The sequence below is a fragment of the Manacus vitellinus genome, unplaced genomic scaffold (assembly GCF_001715985.3).
Source record: "Manacus vitellinus isolate BGI_N305 unplaced genomic scaffold, ASM171598v3 scaffold_11_pilon, whole genome shotgun sequence".
Lineage (NCBI taxonomy): Eukaryota > Metazoa > Chordata > Aves > Passeriformes > Pipridae > Manacus > Manacus vitellinus.
This window is the reverse complement of record NW_021938895.1, coordinates 2,404,590-2,421,099: the sequence shown is the minus strand read 5'-3', so window position 1 is coordinate 2,421,099 and position 16,510 is coordinate 2,404,590. Positions and strand designations below refer to the sequence as shown.

Sequence of the window (16,510 nt, the reverse complement as noted above, 5' to 3'; positions counted from 1 at the left end):
TCTGCAGGGATCTAACTTCATGGGAAGAGGTACATCTATGCCCTTTCAGTTTTACACTAAATAAGTGTAATTTTTCAAATAGAAACTTCAGTGAGCTATTGCTGTTTGCCAATGAATATAATTTTCTGCTGGTCTCTGCTAATTTTAATTAGAGGTGTGCTGTGTCTAAAAATAGTGAGGTAACAGCATGAGCACAGAGCTCCCACTTGGAATCTCTACAGATCATTTGGACACAGTATCTACAGTGTTGAACTGACACGACCTGATCTGTTCCAGTGGTAAGGGTGTTTGCCTCACGTTTTGAGCTATCCCAAATAAGGAACCCTTGAACACCTGGGCCATAGGAGGAGAAATTTGAAATAACTTACATCAGTGTAAAGTGATGTGTAGGGTCTGGAGGGGAAGGGGCTGCACTCTTGCTGCACTCTTGGGGGTTCTCTGTTCTGTGTGATGTATTTTCTGACTTGAAACTTCAGGGTCAAAACCTTACACCAAATTCAGAAATAACACAGATAACATTTGGGTGAACTTTAAGTAAAGGGAATAAATGGATGTGGCAAGTGATCAGCATTAGCTGGAGGTTACATGAACATGGGCTCAGGCTTGATTATGTCTCAGTATCTCAGACTTCTTAAGGGATCCTGCTACAGAGTTTGCTGGTGTGATCCCAGTTCAGATCTTGGATAATTTAACATCAATATTGGTGCTGGATGATGCCTTGTTGTTACTGCATTATTTTTTCATGATGTTGCCTCTTCTGTTTGAAATTCTGTGTGACAGCTTCTGATATCTTAAGTATTTGAAAAATTTCCTGATTTGGGAATGGAGAAGCAAATGCACAATTGAATTTGAACTCACTGCATTTTAAAAATAAAATAAGTATGGTTTACTCTTATGTGGATGTATTTTTTTTTAATACAAAATTTTTTTAATAGTGAGGGAAGTTAACTTATTTTGTCAGAAGCTGTGGAAAGGAGCTTTAATATAAACAGAAATGTGATCCAGTGATTGTATTACAGTTACATAAAAGATTAGTTTTAATTGGGTTTATTTTATATGGAAATCCAGTTGATGGATTGTACATGATTTAGGATTAATTGTTTTAAGGGATTTGAAGTGTAAATTCTTTTGTTCTAAATTAGTAGAATAATTGGAAAGAAAATATTTTTTTGCCAGAGGACTGCCTGGAGTGGCTAAGTAACTTCAAAGAAGCCACGAAACACTACTCCCAACAGAACACCTGAACCTTAAGGTGATTAACAGACATAATAAAGCATACATAGTTATGATTTTTACACACACATATATATAAAATTTTGTGTGTATGACATTATTAATATGTAATATTACTTATAATGTGGAAAAAGGTAAGATTTCTGGCTCATGACTGGCTGAGGATAACTTCTGATATGGTGATTTATGAAGTTCATGCAGAGCTGTGGAAACTGGGATTATAATTTCGTGAATGCTTTAAGTAGATTTGTGCTGAAAAGTGCAATCCTGACCTTTGCTGTTGTCTGCCCATTCCCAAACTTGGCCCTGATTTTTCTGGTTGCTACAAATATTTATGCAGTCATGGAGTGACTCAGGTCAGTTACCTACCAAATAGACCTACCTAGTGGACTTAAACCCAAACTTTTTTTCCCTAGACCTGGTCTTTTCTTGTGACTGAATCAGTCTGTGTGGTTGTGCCATGAATCTGAGCAGAAGATGCTTTCTCCACTAGAAAAGGCAGCATTGGGCCTTTCCCAGCATAGGGAAGTGACTTGGAAGTCACTTGGCTTGGAAGTGAGCAGCCCAAGGTGTGTGACAGATGATGTTGCATCTTTTGGCAGAAGTGCTAGTTTGTCCAGTCAGAGTCTGAATTTACAGCCCTAGGGTTTAAAGTGTGACAACACATGTTGTTGATTCAGGTATGTTTGTCCCCTCTGATTATGGTTGAGCTCAGGCTCATAGGCAGTTTATTTCTCTTGGGGAACATAAATGTATTTTATTAGTGAGATTTCCCTCACTAGTGGTGCTGGGCTTAATATTGTGCAGTACATGGCCCTTGTATAAGACAAAGTAAACTTTCTGAAACAATTGTTATTTCATACAGATGTCCTTAACTGTGCAGGTCCCATCATAAATTGGGCACAGGATATAATAATCAGTTGATTATTATATAAGTTGACTTGCTAGTGGAGGGAACACACTGGGTGTATCTGAAGTGTAGAAAAGGCACGTGCAGGTATACACACCTACCTACAAGGTGGAAAAGAGATGGTTAAAAGATGTGTGACAGTGACTTTCTTAAAAAGACTTGTCCAATACCAAAGCCCTACCAGACAAATCTGTCTCAATAATTGGCTGAAAAAAGAAACAGGCTTTTCCTGTTCAAGAGCTCTAGCTGAGCAAAACTGCTGACGTGATGTAAGTATTTACTAACTTCTAATCTTGGCTGCTGTAATATATGCTAATTTTGTTACTGGTTAAAAACCTGAGCTTCATGGTTGTAACTTAAAATCCTGTTCTGTTTTGTTGGTTGTCATAGTAGTTTTGCTGACTTCCTAGCTTGAAAAGTTTCCTATCTAGTACTTTCCAGGAGAGGAAAAATATGGCTCTTCCAGGAGGGAAAAATAAACAACTCTTTAGTGAGGAAACCTATAGACTTTTCTGACGTCTGTTAATAGACTGAGATTGTTTTCTTCTCTGCACACCCTAATAGCTTTGTTGTGCATTGGGAAAGGAGGTATGAAACTTGTTAGCTGCCATGAAGTTAGCTTTAATGTTCAGAATCCAAATTCCTACAAGTTTTGAGTGTCAGCCTGTGTGACTATCAGTCAGTACCTTCCCCGACTGCAAGTCGTTTGCCTGTTGTGAATGAAATGCTTCATACAGACTGACAGAAGCCTGCTCTGCCATGAAAATTATGTTTTGTAACACACTGGGTTTGAGGTTTATTTTCATAAACCTAATGACACAGGCTAGACGTCATGACAAACACACTTAGAGATGGTTATTCTTGAAGGAGATGATCTGTTACTGCTTTTTGGTAGAGAAAGTATTACATTCTGAAGTGAAATTTCTGGCTGCTGTGAGGATTTCTTTATAGTACTTGCCTGGATATGTTTACCCTGAAATGTACAGTAGTACCAGGCTTAAGAGAGTTGGTTTAAATACCAGAGGCAATGTTGTGTCATACTGAACCATTTCCTCTGTCATTTGTTTGGGCTTGTTTTTTTTCAGTTAGAATTAAGTTCCTTGACTGAGATTAGTTGGAGATAGTTGTGCTAATATCGGACTGACATGATGAAAAAAAATAGCATGTATTTGATAGCTGCAAAACCTGTCCTCAGGTTAACACAGTAAAAAGAGTCCTGAGGCTTTCATACTACACCTGCTTCCTCATAGCCCTGCATCCTTGTTTGGTTTAACCCCCTCCTTCATAATTTACATGCATAGAGTCCAGAACTAGAAAACAATTCTGGTTTTAGCTGTGTAATATACTTTACTACCTGGAGAAGGAGGACAGCTAAGATCCTGTGACCTAACAGCTCTCTGCACATCACTGTGTGCACTATGAGTGGTGTTGCTGTCCAGCAGAGACCTCTGGACGAGTCCTGAATTACCCTGGTGTGACCTTGTGGCTTGGGCTGGATGACTTCTGCATCCCCCTTCCAGCCTTAGTGATTCTGACTAATACTGGCTAATAAATCTGTCTCTCATGTGATTTGGGAGCGTGGTAAGTGTGGACTCTGCTCCAAACTGATACTTTTAAGCATGACTTCAACTTGGTTTCCTGAGAACTTCTGTCATTAGCTCCGAGACTTCAGCAATAACAATTACTGATATTTCCATAACCTTATGTTATGGAATGATGTGCTCTGTCATCAGCCAAATATAATTTCAGAGCAGCAGCAGAGCAGGGGTTATATGAAAGACACAGGGATAGCAAATTAGCTCCATAATTTAGCTTTACTTTGCTGAGATTAAATGTAATAAGCCCATAGGGTTTAATTTTGGACACTAGTTCTATATAGTGTGTTTGAGTTAATATTTACAGCTATTTATAGAGAATAGCAAGTATGCAAGAGAGCAAGGGCAAATCTGAAACAGATGAGCACTCTGCCTTTATGTAACTAACTCCTTGTGTTATGACAAAAAAAAAGGCAGCTAATGATTGCATATTGTTATTGAAAGAAACAAATATAAGGGAATTAATTATTATCCAGTAAGCTTCTAGTCAGTTAAATGGAGCTCTGTAGTGGAATTTGATGTCAAATACACAGGTACTAAGGACTGCTAAATACCTGATTTAATACTAATTAACATACTGATAATTAATTGGACCTTGACTTATTCCCCTTGGCTGGTATGTTACTTCTGTGTGTCTTAAAATTACCTTTCTATTCTGATGCATTTGGGGTAAAGGTTCCAAAAGTCAGCAAGACTTTTCTGAAAGTGCTGAGAATCATCTTAAGTCTGTGCACCCCTTAACTTTATTTGCTTCCTAATCTGATTAAGATGGGCATGGGCTAATGAGCATGGAAAAACAAGGTATGTTCTGTATTGAAACTGTAGAAAAAATTGGCTTTATTCTTTTTAATAGAGATGTGTCTTAGTTATATTGCGTTTCAATGATTCTGTTTTCAAGCTGTTTTCCAACAGGGTCTTTTTTTTTTTCTCCTGTGAGTTGATGCCTGGTATAATTTTCAAAGTTATTTTCATTTTCTTCTTGCTCAGTGCATTACACTTCCAAAGCTGGCTGCAAGCTCAAAAGCACCAGCCTGCCTTACCAGTAACAAACATGGCACTCCTAAACCCAAATACAACATAGTATTTCCTTTGAAGGTAAAGTCTCGCTTCTTATTGTGTCCAGCAGCTTGTGCTGATATGTTCAGGTCTTTCCTGTGCTAAAAAATGAAGCTAAAGCCAAGTCCTTTGGTGAGATTGGTCTTCAATGACCTGTGTCAGAGGTCACTTGTTGCCTTAAAATAGCGTGAAATTTACTTTTTACAAATGAAGCCCCCAAACTAAGAATCTCTGCGTTAACTTGTGGATGTGGAATGTTTGAAAATGTAGTGTAACTGTGTGTCACTTCTCCATGCTGCCAGGGATGAGGGGAGACTCCTACTTCTTTGGAATGCGAGGCCTGGGTCACTATGGCTGCATCCCGGAGGATGGAGGACAGTTCTTACTCTACTCTATAAACGGAGACAACAGCTTGAAGAGATGTTTTGCAGAGGAAGATTTTCATGAAATAATTGATTTCAACGATCTCCCAAATTCTCTCTTCGCCTGCAATGTTCACCAGTCCGTGTTTGAAGACGAGGACAGTAAGGTACTGTGCCAGTTTCCATGTTTTCTGTGCAAGAGAAACCTATGCTTTATATTTGTTTATTGCAGTCAGGGAAACAGTTTAATGGGTCTTGTGCGAAGAAACTCGATCACAAATATGACTTCTTTCTATGGTGACAACGCCACTCTGCCATGATGTTTGTTTCAAGAGCTTAAAAGCCTTTTTGTCAGCTGAGGTCAACAAAAATGTTTTTCTTTTGTTCAGATTTGCAGAATATTGCAATGCAGGTTCATGTGTTCATGGCAGCTGCAGCTGCAGTGATGGTGGTGATGGCAGAGTTAAACATGTGATGGTTGCTCCCCTTGCTGATCACGTACCACTGTGATGGGAGGCTGCCTTTCTGTATTTATCATAGAATCAGAAAATTGTTTGGGTTGGAAAAGAGCTCTAAGATCATTGAGTCCAACCATTCTCCCAGCATTGCCAAGTCCACCACTTAACCATGTCCCCAAATGCCACATCCACACATCTTTTAAATACCCTCAGGGATGGTGACTCAACCTCTTCCCTGGACAGCCTGTTCCAATGCCTGGTGACCCTTTCAGTGAAGAAATTTTTCCTAATATCCAATCTAAACCTCCCCTGGCATGCCTTGAGACCATTTCCTCATGTCTTATCAATTGCTAATTTGGAAAAGAGACCAGCACTCACCTCACTACAACCTCCTCTCACACAGTTGTTGAGAGACAGATAAGGTCTGAAGTATTTTGAGTTATCTGTAATACTGTGTTCTCACTATCATTCATTTTAGATTTTCCAGATAAAAAAGAGAAACTTTATGGAAATATTTTTAACTTTGCAACTAATCTCAAACAGAATGTTGAGAACAACGTGCTCTTAAAATAATAATTAAAAAAAAAACGAATTTGTGTAGGAAGCATTCAGTTCCTGTTTCTTAGTCTAGTGTTCTTCCTGACTGAGACTTCAGGAATATAAAACTAATAGCTTGGGGCTTTGTTGTCTGATGAAATGAGTCTGGGCTAATTGTTATGGACACATCTGAGACTGCATGAGTATCCTGTTATGAATTTTCAATTCAGAAACAAGCTGGCAGTGGTACAGTGGGTTTTGGCTGGAACTGTCTGACATATCCAGATAAAACTACAAATTCACTGGGACCAGAGCTTGCCAGGATGGACAAGCTCTTTAGTGGTGAAATTGCCAGATGAAAGAGAAATAAAACAAAACTTCTAAGGATACAGGCTTCCTGTTAAAGGTACCAAAAGTGGTGTCTGTAGAGGTTGTACAAGTGGAATTGTTTGGGTTTAATTTTTTTTATGCATCTTTGTCTTCCATAATGATGTCTTGTGTATGGCTGAGTAATATAGATTAAAAGAATGTAAAGGTTCATACCACAGCACTAAGCAAAATATTCATATTTATATATATATAAATCCCACACTCTAAATTACAATTTTGGAAAATAGTGCCCTATTGTATGTAAGACTTCTTGCTAATAAGCATCTTGAATTTATGTTCTGCCATTTTGCAGAATTTTCTAACCAGCTGTTAACGAGTTGAAGGGATCTGAAAGTCCACTTTTAAAGGACAGAAGCCTGCCTAGAACTAGAGAATCTCTCTTCATCCTGCAGAGATTCTATCCCCACTTGCTCCTGAGCTTTCCCTTTTGAGAGCTGCATTCTGGCATTTCGCTGATGGCTTAGTTAGGAAATGGAATGGGTGATTATGTAAGTATGTGGGATAGCAATCCCTAAAGACTTGCAGGACTTAAGGATGTGTCTTAAGAATAGCAGCTGGTTTGTGGAGGTGGATATTCTAAGCCACGTGCAGGTCTGTAAACTGTGGATGCCATGGATTGAACAGCTCTGTTTGCAGGTAAGTAGTTACTCCTGTAAGTCTATATTTATGGAGATGGGATTACCTTCAGATTTCTCATTAAATTCAACAACCTGGGGAGTTGATTATGGTTTTATTATTCCTGTAGAACATGTACTTGTGTTCCCAGTTGATTAATACCCATAATCCTTTCTATTAATAACTGTTGCTGCAAGATAAGAGCACACGTGAATTCAATATAAAATATTGTAAAGTTACTAAGCTAAACTTTAAAATCTCACACCATCATAATAAATGCTGCTAACAACCATATCTTCAATTATATTTGATCCAAAGTATATGTAAAGGTACACTAAACTTGTTAAAATTATATACTACAGTAATGGTTACATCTACAGTCATTTCATCGTGTTATTCATTCTACAGAAAGTAAAGTTTTTTGTAAGGTATCTTTGAATTTTACTCCTGGCCTGCACTTTTCAGAAGACAGCAAAAGTCTAATTGGTTTGAAAGTTACAACTTAGCTATTAAATAAAGCTGGAGAAACCTGTCTTTGAAAATGGTTGATTTGGTGTATGAACTTCCTACATAAATAATATTCAAATATATAAAGTTCTGAGTGGCTTTAACATGCAACAGTCTTAATGTAGAGAATTTACACTCAGTTTTTTAAATTACATTACCTGAAGTGTTTAAGAAGCCTGAACCATCAAGTCCAAACTTCTAACACAAATATCTAAGCAATATACTGAATAAATATAGGTTTTAAAAGCAAAGGGCTTAAATATTTTTTGTTTTAATTTGAAGGCATGTAACTCCTTTTTATCAGATATAGAGTAAATTCCAGTTTGTGCCGGAGTAAGGACTTCCTGCAACCCAGAGGGAACACTTGGCTGCCAGCACACCTGTACTGTGGATAATCAGATTTACTTTGCCTGTTCTTACCGAGTCCTGTGTCAGAAATACCCTTTCACCAGTATTGTGGCTCTGCAATCCCTCTTAGAAGGGATTCTGTGCTGCCTGTCAAAAGCAATGATGGCACCTGCAGGGAACCTGAGTTTTGACCACCGTTTTCTGAAGATGAGGAATTCTTGCAGCTGAAGTGCAGGCAAAGACACTGGGTCAGGCCATGTTTGTTTTTAATCCTGGCTGGCACCCTGAGGTCTCACCAGAGTGAGTCTGAAGAGTTGTGGGACCTGGGATGTGGATATGAATGCCATCAGGCTCCAAGGAAGCTGCTCAGAACTCACTGCCCTTAAACACTGAAGAAAGGGGGAATATAGATTAATACTACCTACATGTATCTGATTGTGTTACAGTAACAACATATGGTCAAAAAATGTTTCCCTACCTTCCAGGCCTGTGTTTTTGGAAAGAAATTTGTACTTAGGTAGGAGGGTGCCCCAGATAAGTGGGTTGATAACGTGGGCATTTAAGGATTTGTGCAGGATGGCTTAGCAGCTTCACTACCATAACAGCCTTCTACTACTGAGGGGAGGTGGCTTTGCTTATCTCCACTCCCACCATGGACAGCCTACTCCTTTCTACAGAAAATGAAATTGTACCTTCTTTACAGTGTGTGAGAAAATATGGGGATTTTTAGTTTCTAAAAACCAGCAAAGGTGTGGAGGAGATTATCTAACTGGATAATCTGTTGCAAATCTGGGATCGAATTCGTCCCCCTCACTGGCCTGTGTTCTGATCATTTGTTTTGGCATAAATCTGTTAGTGGTAGGGGCAGATAACTTTGGGTTTGGGAGTATACAGGACTGACTTGGTTGGGTCATGGAAGTCTTATTGTAAAGAAACTAAAAATAAAAACACTTCTAAACCCTGGGATTTGTCGCATCTCTTGGAAAAACTGAGGGGACTGCTTACGTGGGCAAGATAGGGCAAAACTGAGACTTATTTTTGGCTGATAGTGTGACTGAATGGGAGGTGCAGCTCCTTTTAGCTTTCCTGATAAAGCAATTGTGTTGGTGAGCCAAAGGGCATGACTCTTAATAACTCCTAAGGGTGTGTTTCAGCAGTTAATTGCTACCCATAGCCCTTAAACTTTCTTCGTAGTAAACCTTTTGTTGTGCTTTTGTTGTGCATATATCACTGTTTTGTAAAGCCATCCTTTCTCTTCTGCGACTCGAGCTTCCTTCAGGCTGAGACTGGTAAACACACTGTCAAAGTGAAGCATCTTTGTCTCTTAAGATAGTTTCTTTAGATGCTGTAGCGCCTCGGGAGGTGCTTAAGCAAAGCTGTCATTATTAGAATATGCTTACGTGAGGAAGGATGTGTTTCCTAAAGCTGTTTACAGGCTGTATGCTCCGTTTTTATCCCATTCTTTTGGCTCAAATTGGAAGGAGCACCAGTTAAGCTTGATAGTTTTATTTCGAATAAAGAATGATTCATCAGTTTCTGAACATTTTAGTCATGGTGAAGCTGCCTAGGCAATGATAGCCAAAGTCCATTAAGTGCCTTTTCTTGCCAATGTAATTTAACCCAATAGGAGGTATTACTATTATTTCTGCGTGAAAAAAATACAGTGATAAACACGTGTCCAGTTCTGGATTTCCCAGTCCAAGGAAGACATGGACTTACTGGGGAGAGGCCACTGAGAGGAAGGGACTGGACCTGTCTGCTGTGAAGAAAGGCCAAGAAAGCTGTGCCTGCTGAGCTGGAGACAGGAAAACTCAGGTGGATCTTACCAGTGTGTACGATGACCTGAAGACAGGGTGCAAAGAAGGCTGATTCAGGCTCTTTTCAGTGGTGTCAGGTGCCAGGACCAGAGGCCACGGGCATCAGCTAAAAGACAGAAGGTTCTGTTCCTGCTGAATATCAGGAAACACTTTTTTGCCATGACAGTCACTGAGCACTGGCAGAGGGTGCCCAGGGAGGTGGTGCAGTCTGTCTGTCTCTGCACGGAGATATTCCAAAGCTGTCTGGACATAGTCCTAAGGCATGTGGAGTCTAAATCTCCCTGCTTGAGCCAGGGGGATGTATTGATCTCCAGAGGTCCTTTCCAACCTCCACCAGTCTGATTCATTGAACATTTGCTGAAGTGTATCCTAATTCTTCTGATGAAGAGAGTCAGTGTGTGAAGGCAAGACTGGGAATGGAGGTGATTAAAAATGCATTTCCTGAACTGTGAGCTTAATGGAGGCAGGGGGGGGAAGGAAGGAGAAAAGTCAAACTAACAAATCAATGGAAAAGATAATCCTACTTTAATAGAAGGACTTTACTATGAAAACAGTTACTATTTTCATGAGGGATTCTTTCACATTACAACTTTATTTACATATATTGGATGACTGGTTGCTCTTACTGCAGAAGCCTTGTTAGGCTTCCTTTAACTTTTTTTTTAAAGATGTGTTATTTAACTTGGACCTTGAAAAATATTTAAGGCTACCTCAGGTGAGTGCTGGAATATTTGTCCAAGGGTGATGCTTTAAGAGAGCTTTGTAGCTTTGCATGGAAAGGCTTTTTTCCTTTATACTTGCATTCAGCTTTTTCAACAAAGGACATCTTCATGCAGCTATTTTTATTTTTAAGGTGCAGTAAAAGGCACTGGACTGCTCAGTGGTCTGCTGTGTTGTCTTTAACTTTTATATGCTAATCCTGGAACTGAAACTTTCTGCTGATGCTTTGACTCTGAAGCAGATAATTGAGAAGTGTCTGTTCAGTGCTCCTTTTAAACAAAGTGGAGCCAGTGTGTCTGCTGCCATGTGTGAAATGTTTCTTTGGTTCCCTTTTCCTACAGGCTAATTCAAGAAGATGCTCTGGGAGGCTCTAGACAGGCTTTGTGTCTGCAGGGGAAGATCTGTTCCTTTTGACTTCAGTTTTAAGCATCTAGATTGTGAAGTCAGAATCTCTCTGGTCATATTACATCACTGAAGCCTCTAGGTGTTGAGTAATCATTATATTTAAAGGGTGGCACACTTCTTTTTGGTCTAATATTAGTGTTCAAGCCTGGACTCAGTGGAAGGTCACCCTAGCAAAGATGAAGTCACGCTCCAAGCCTAGAAAGGAATGCAATCTTCATTCTGCCTTCCTGGTACACTTGCTGTTGCTTTGTTTTACTTTCAGTTTTTCTACCTTTTAAGGTTGTTGGTGGTTGATATGATAACATTATCAGAAACTGCCACTTGCAGCAGACTGTGCCTCGTGCTGTGGAATCTCTACCTGTTTTGCTTTGTCCTGCTTTATAAATGGGATGAATGTTATTCCCTGGCATTCTGGGAAAATGGAAGTGTTTCTTTACTATATGCTGTCTATGCATCTAATAAAATGAAAATACAGAGAGCTTGCAAAGAAAAGCTGCAGGAGCAGTGTCCTTCATGAATCATATCTGCCCTCTGGGAATCCTATTTCGCGCTCTTCCCTGGGTGGTGGTTTGCAGACAGCTAAGTAGTGCTTTTTTTGTATGATCATGGAAGCACTAAAATAAAGCTACAGGAGGCTGATCTTGCTCTAAGAAGTACGCAGTGTAAAGTTCTTTTTCCATTGCATTATTTTTTTTCTGTAACAAATTTCAAATACTTTTCCTACAAACCATCTAAATGCAATGCAGTATTTTGTTTGAAAGCAGCTGTGACCTTCCATGCTCAGCATTTGATACCCCATCTGATTGCTGGAGTGATAATCCTGACTTTTCGGCCTCATTATATAAATTCTCTCTACAACTGAAAAGAGCTGTTGATATTTAGCATTAAAATGGCCTTAAACTGAATAAGGGTAGATCGAGATTAGATAATAAGAAGAAATTCTTTACTGTAAGGGTGGTGAGGCCCTGGCACAGGTTACCCAGAGAAGCTGTGGATGCCCCATCCCTGGAAGTGTTCAAGGCCAGGTTGGATGGGGCTCTCAGCAACCTAGGATAGTGGAAGGTGTCCCTGCCCATGGCAGTTGGAACTAGATGATCTTTGAGGTCCCTTCCAATCCAAACCATTCTCTGACTCTATATTTGTCATTCATAAACCTCCTTTACTTTATTTCCCATGGTACAGCTACTAGACCTTGTCAGTCAGCTCTGTATTGGCACCTGGAATGGGATGTAATGTAGCAGCTCTTCTGTGGGTGGGGCTGTTGTTCCTGTGTTTTACTCACAGGTCAGGTGTGAGTTACGTTGAGGAGCTCAGATAAGAAAAGCAGTAACTTCATAAAGTTGAACATACTGTAGGATATGAACTATCTTAACGTGACTGGCAGGAAGATCCCTAAAGCATCTGAGTGTCTGGAGCTCCATAGGCCTCAAACCACGGAGTGAGGTGCTGAGGTTTTGCTGGAGAAAGGGCAGTAGGGAAATTAACCTTCATTGACATTTGGGATCTATTGAGTATTCATTCTGGTTTGGAGGAAGAAAATGAACTAATTTTGATTGGTGCAGTTTGCATATTCAGAATTTTAATGCATATTTATGAGGAGTTTATTAAAGGTTGCTCTCGTAGCTGTTAACAAGACAACTTGCATTTATGAATGTATATAGGGTCTGATGGCAATTTTCTCTGAGGTAATCTGCTGAATTTCTAAAGGAGCTGTAAGGAGTCGTTAGTCTAGTTTAGGCATTCCTTCCAGCTTCTCTTTTGGGTGGTCCTGGCTGTTACTGAAAGGCTTCAGCATTTCTGCTGTCTTTCTGGAAAGATGCATAAGCCATCCCATGCAAGTAGAAGGTACAGCTGGCCACAGTTATCCTGCTGGCATCCAGGAACTACCAAACTCCGAATATTCCTCAATTAAATCAGTGTTCAATTCCTGCTCTGAAAATGTGTTGGTCTTTTTTTTTGTTGTCATTTTCTTTCTAAACAGCAAAACCCCCTCAACCAACCAAAAAGTAATGAGTATTTCTGGGCCTGAAAGGCCACTGCCTGTAATGTGGATGCTGTCTTCTAATTTATACAGTACTTGAGGTTATTTTCCCATCCATGCTCAGGGTGCTTGGTAGCACAAATGCCCTTGTTTTGGTGGAAGAACGTGCCTGGCAAAAGGCCAACTGTGTTAAAGGTAGGCCTGTATTCCTTGCAGCTGAAATTCAAAGTAGTGCTTCAAAGCATTTAACTGTACTAGTTGTTTGTAAATTACAAAAATAAACTGATTAATGTTCTTTCCAGAACACACAAGGCAGCAGTTACTGTCTGCTTTTTAAATTTGGAAACGTATTTTTTCCTTAAGAGCAGCTATGGAAAAATTCTTCTAGTGTTGGCTTTCTGTGGCTGTGTTCTACTTTGCAGTCTAGAGGGAATGCGTTATCTCAAACCAGGGTGGGTGGGAAATCTTTCCTGGGAAAGGACCATTCAGAGTATTTTTATTTTTTTTTAATACAGGAATATAATTTTCTTATCAGTTCTACTAAAATACAGAGTTTTGAATAGTGAGACATTTTAACAAAGGTGTTAGTAAATCCATGCCAAGGTTTATGAGGGCTTTCTGTTATGGCATGAGAAAACAGGCTCTGGGAGCCACTGGGAATTGGAAGGTCTTGCGTGTAAGTCTCTGAATCACTTCTTCCTCTGGCACAATGGACACTGTAGGATAAACTGTGGGTAGGTCTGATTAAGATATCCCTAAACACTGTACAGATTTAGATTAAGATTCCACTTTGCAGTTGTCTGTCTCCTGTAATAGGTTCAACTAAATTCCTGGACTCAAATGCCTTTTGATCTTTGAGGAAGTTAGATCTGGCCTGGAATACTGAGGCCAGTGTGGCTTTCCTCTGAACTCCACCAGTGTTAGATGGAACTGGGAGGTCAACTGGGGACTTCTGCTGGCAGAGAGGTTTTGGTGGTGGTTGTTTTTTCCTTCTGATCATCCTGCTTGAAAATACTGGAGAGTTTGACTGCGTGTACATAGAATACTGAGCCTTTCTCTTCCAGGAGGATAGCAGGATATGCTCTGTTCTGAGATGGGAAGATTTATTGTAACTGGTGAAACTTGCTATTCTTGATTAGCATTACTTCTGTTTGGTTTTTGTTTGTTTGTTTTTTCCCTTTTTTCTCTTGTCTGGCAATCTCAAAATGTTTTTGTAAAGTGATGTAAAGCCAAGACTATAAGACACCAGGTCACACTTGGAATAAACCACAGTCATGAACTCTACAGGAACTGCCTTCCATCTAGTCCAAACTGATGCTGGCACATTGCATATTAAAGCAAGAAGTCAACCCTCCTGGTATCTGCTGACACAAGCAAGAGCCACAGCTCTCAAAGGGAAAAGCTACCTTTATGTAATTTATAGAAAAGTCTTTGGATGGTCCCACTAAGTAGTTCTTATCAGCAAATATCTGCTAATAATCAAACACAGTTTTGCCCTTCTTCCTCCAGCAAACTGTCACTCTGAAGTCAACAAAAATACTGTTTTCCTAGCTGATAGTAATCAAAAAGTGCAGTAAAGCCATTCTAATGTGGTTAGGACAGCAGCTGTTCTTTATTTTAATACCATCAGAGGTCCTAATCCATCCACAAGTTCTGATATCAGTTTTCTGGCCCAAGGAAAAGGCTTCTAAATGAAGGTCACCCTTCATTAGCAGTGCATGAAGACACTGCGTTTACAGAAGGGACATTCTGGCTTAATCATATTCAAAACAATAAATTTATGACTCTAATTAGCAGTTATTTAAGGAAATTTCCTAAATCTTTCATATGAAATATATGTTAAGAATACTGCACTGGTTTAACATAATTAATAAATTAATGCTTTATAGAGGTGTGTAAAAAGTAACACTTGAAGAGGAATATTGTCTTAGAAAATAGGGGGAATGGGAAGGTGATTTGAGGTAATACAGAGTGGAGAAGGGAGAGATGGCAGCTTTAAGATTGTAGCATTGAGTAAGACAAAATCTGCAATAGATTTGAGTACAAAGTTGAGAGATCAGAGTTGAATCAAGGTAAAATGAATTATCAGTTACTTCTGTGTATTTGAAAACATGTTTTCTTCTGTGCCAGATAAATCCTTTTTTTCCCAGCTGATGGAAGTGTTGGGATTTGTTGCAGTAGCACAGGGATTTCTTCACAACTGTTCTCAGATCCAATTCTTGGGCAACAGATCTGCTGATAAACTGTACCATTCCATCAGTGAGGATTTTGTTCAGGTTCTCAGTTTCCTGTGTACTATGAATGTGTGAATGGTTTTAAAAACAATGTATTTTGTACTTTTTTTAATTGTCTTGCTTTAATGTTATTACTTTTATGTTCTTTTCTTCTAATTCAATTGCATTTCCTGGACACTCTACCCTGCTTGTTACATGACTTTTGAACTGGGCTTTGAAACTTAGTAGAGAAACAGAGGCTTTGCAGATATTTTAGATGTAATGTGTATGTGTCAGAGGGATAAGGGAAACCTTCCATGTGATGGGGACTAATGAACTGGAAGTTAAGATGACAGTAGAATGGGAAAAAGAATTTATAGTATCTCTGGCAAGAGAGTAATGAAAGCATCTCTTACACTGCAACCAGGTGCACTCAGGTTAGCATTTGTTATATTAAACTGGCCTTGCAGTGAATTTAAAGATACTGTAAGACTGCAGCATGCAATCATTTAGAAATTTTGCAATTCATGTTACTGAAACTAGCGTTGGGGAGAAATCTGATAGCTTCATCCCTGTGTTTCCAGTGTGTGGCTGGCCTAGAAGGGAAGAACAAAACTGGGAACTTCAGAAGATGCTGAGGAAATAAGGTACCAGCCACTGACTGGTTGGCCCCTGCGTTAAGCCCTCGATAACGGACTGGTGTGTGCTATGGGGCTGACTTGCAAAAGCCACCATGAAGTCAATGTCTCTTCTGTTTTTATTCTTCATTACTCTTTTGAATGCTGATTATTTTTCTGTTTCTCAAGATATTTCTTCTTGAAAGCTTTTTGGCTTTGTTTGTTTGTTTGTTTTGTTAAACAGCTGGAGTTTGTGGTATCCCTGACTGAAAATACAGTCAGTTCACTCAAGTGTTGAAGTGAAGGGAATGGGTATTTCACATGGCTGAGGTTGTGTCTGAGTCACAGGCCTGTCTAAATCAGCTTTCTGCCAGTTTGGGAACTGGAGTAATTTTTACTTGTTTTTTCTTCAGTTCCTGGTGCAGGGCCATGTATGGAGTGGGAGCACTGACACAGCACAGGCCCTGGCCCAGAGACTGCCTCCTATGCAATATCAAACACTTTTAATATACATTAGCAAGTTTACTTTCTTTTGGCACTGCTTGCTTTCGCTTTTTTGCCTTTGTAAAGTTTTTGGATGGATTCTCCACTTTAACAAGCAAAGAGACAATTCAGGTTGATATATGCTTAAATAAGTAACTTCTAGACCCATTCAGTTCTTATGTGCTGGTGATCCTGTTCCTCTAAATAAACATGCAGCTGCTTCTTACCATACAGCTTGAAGGTTTTGGTCACAACAGGTTCCA

General features: G+C 39.5%; 1 protein-coding gene across 1 annotated transcript in view; it reads left to right on the top strand.

The window, feature by feature from the left end:
* Window positions 1-1,169: 1,169 nt before the first annotated feature.
* The window catches only part of RCAN2 (regulator of calcineurin 2), an 81,460-nt gene continuing 66,119 nt past the window's right edge, over window positions 1,170-16,510 (top strand). The window contains exons 1-2 of the mRNA XM_018088756.3: window positions 1,170-1,252; window positions 5,097-5,323. Coding sequence (XP_017944245.1) covers window positions 5,099-5,323 — 225 coding nt within the window. The 5' untranslated portion in view covers window positions 1,170-1,252; window positions 5,097-5,098. The remainder of the gene's footprint in view (window positions 1,253-5,096; window positions 5,324-16,510) is intronic.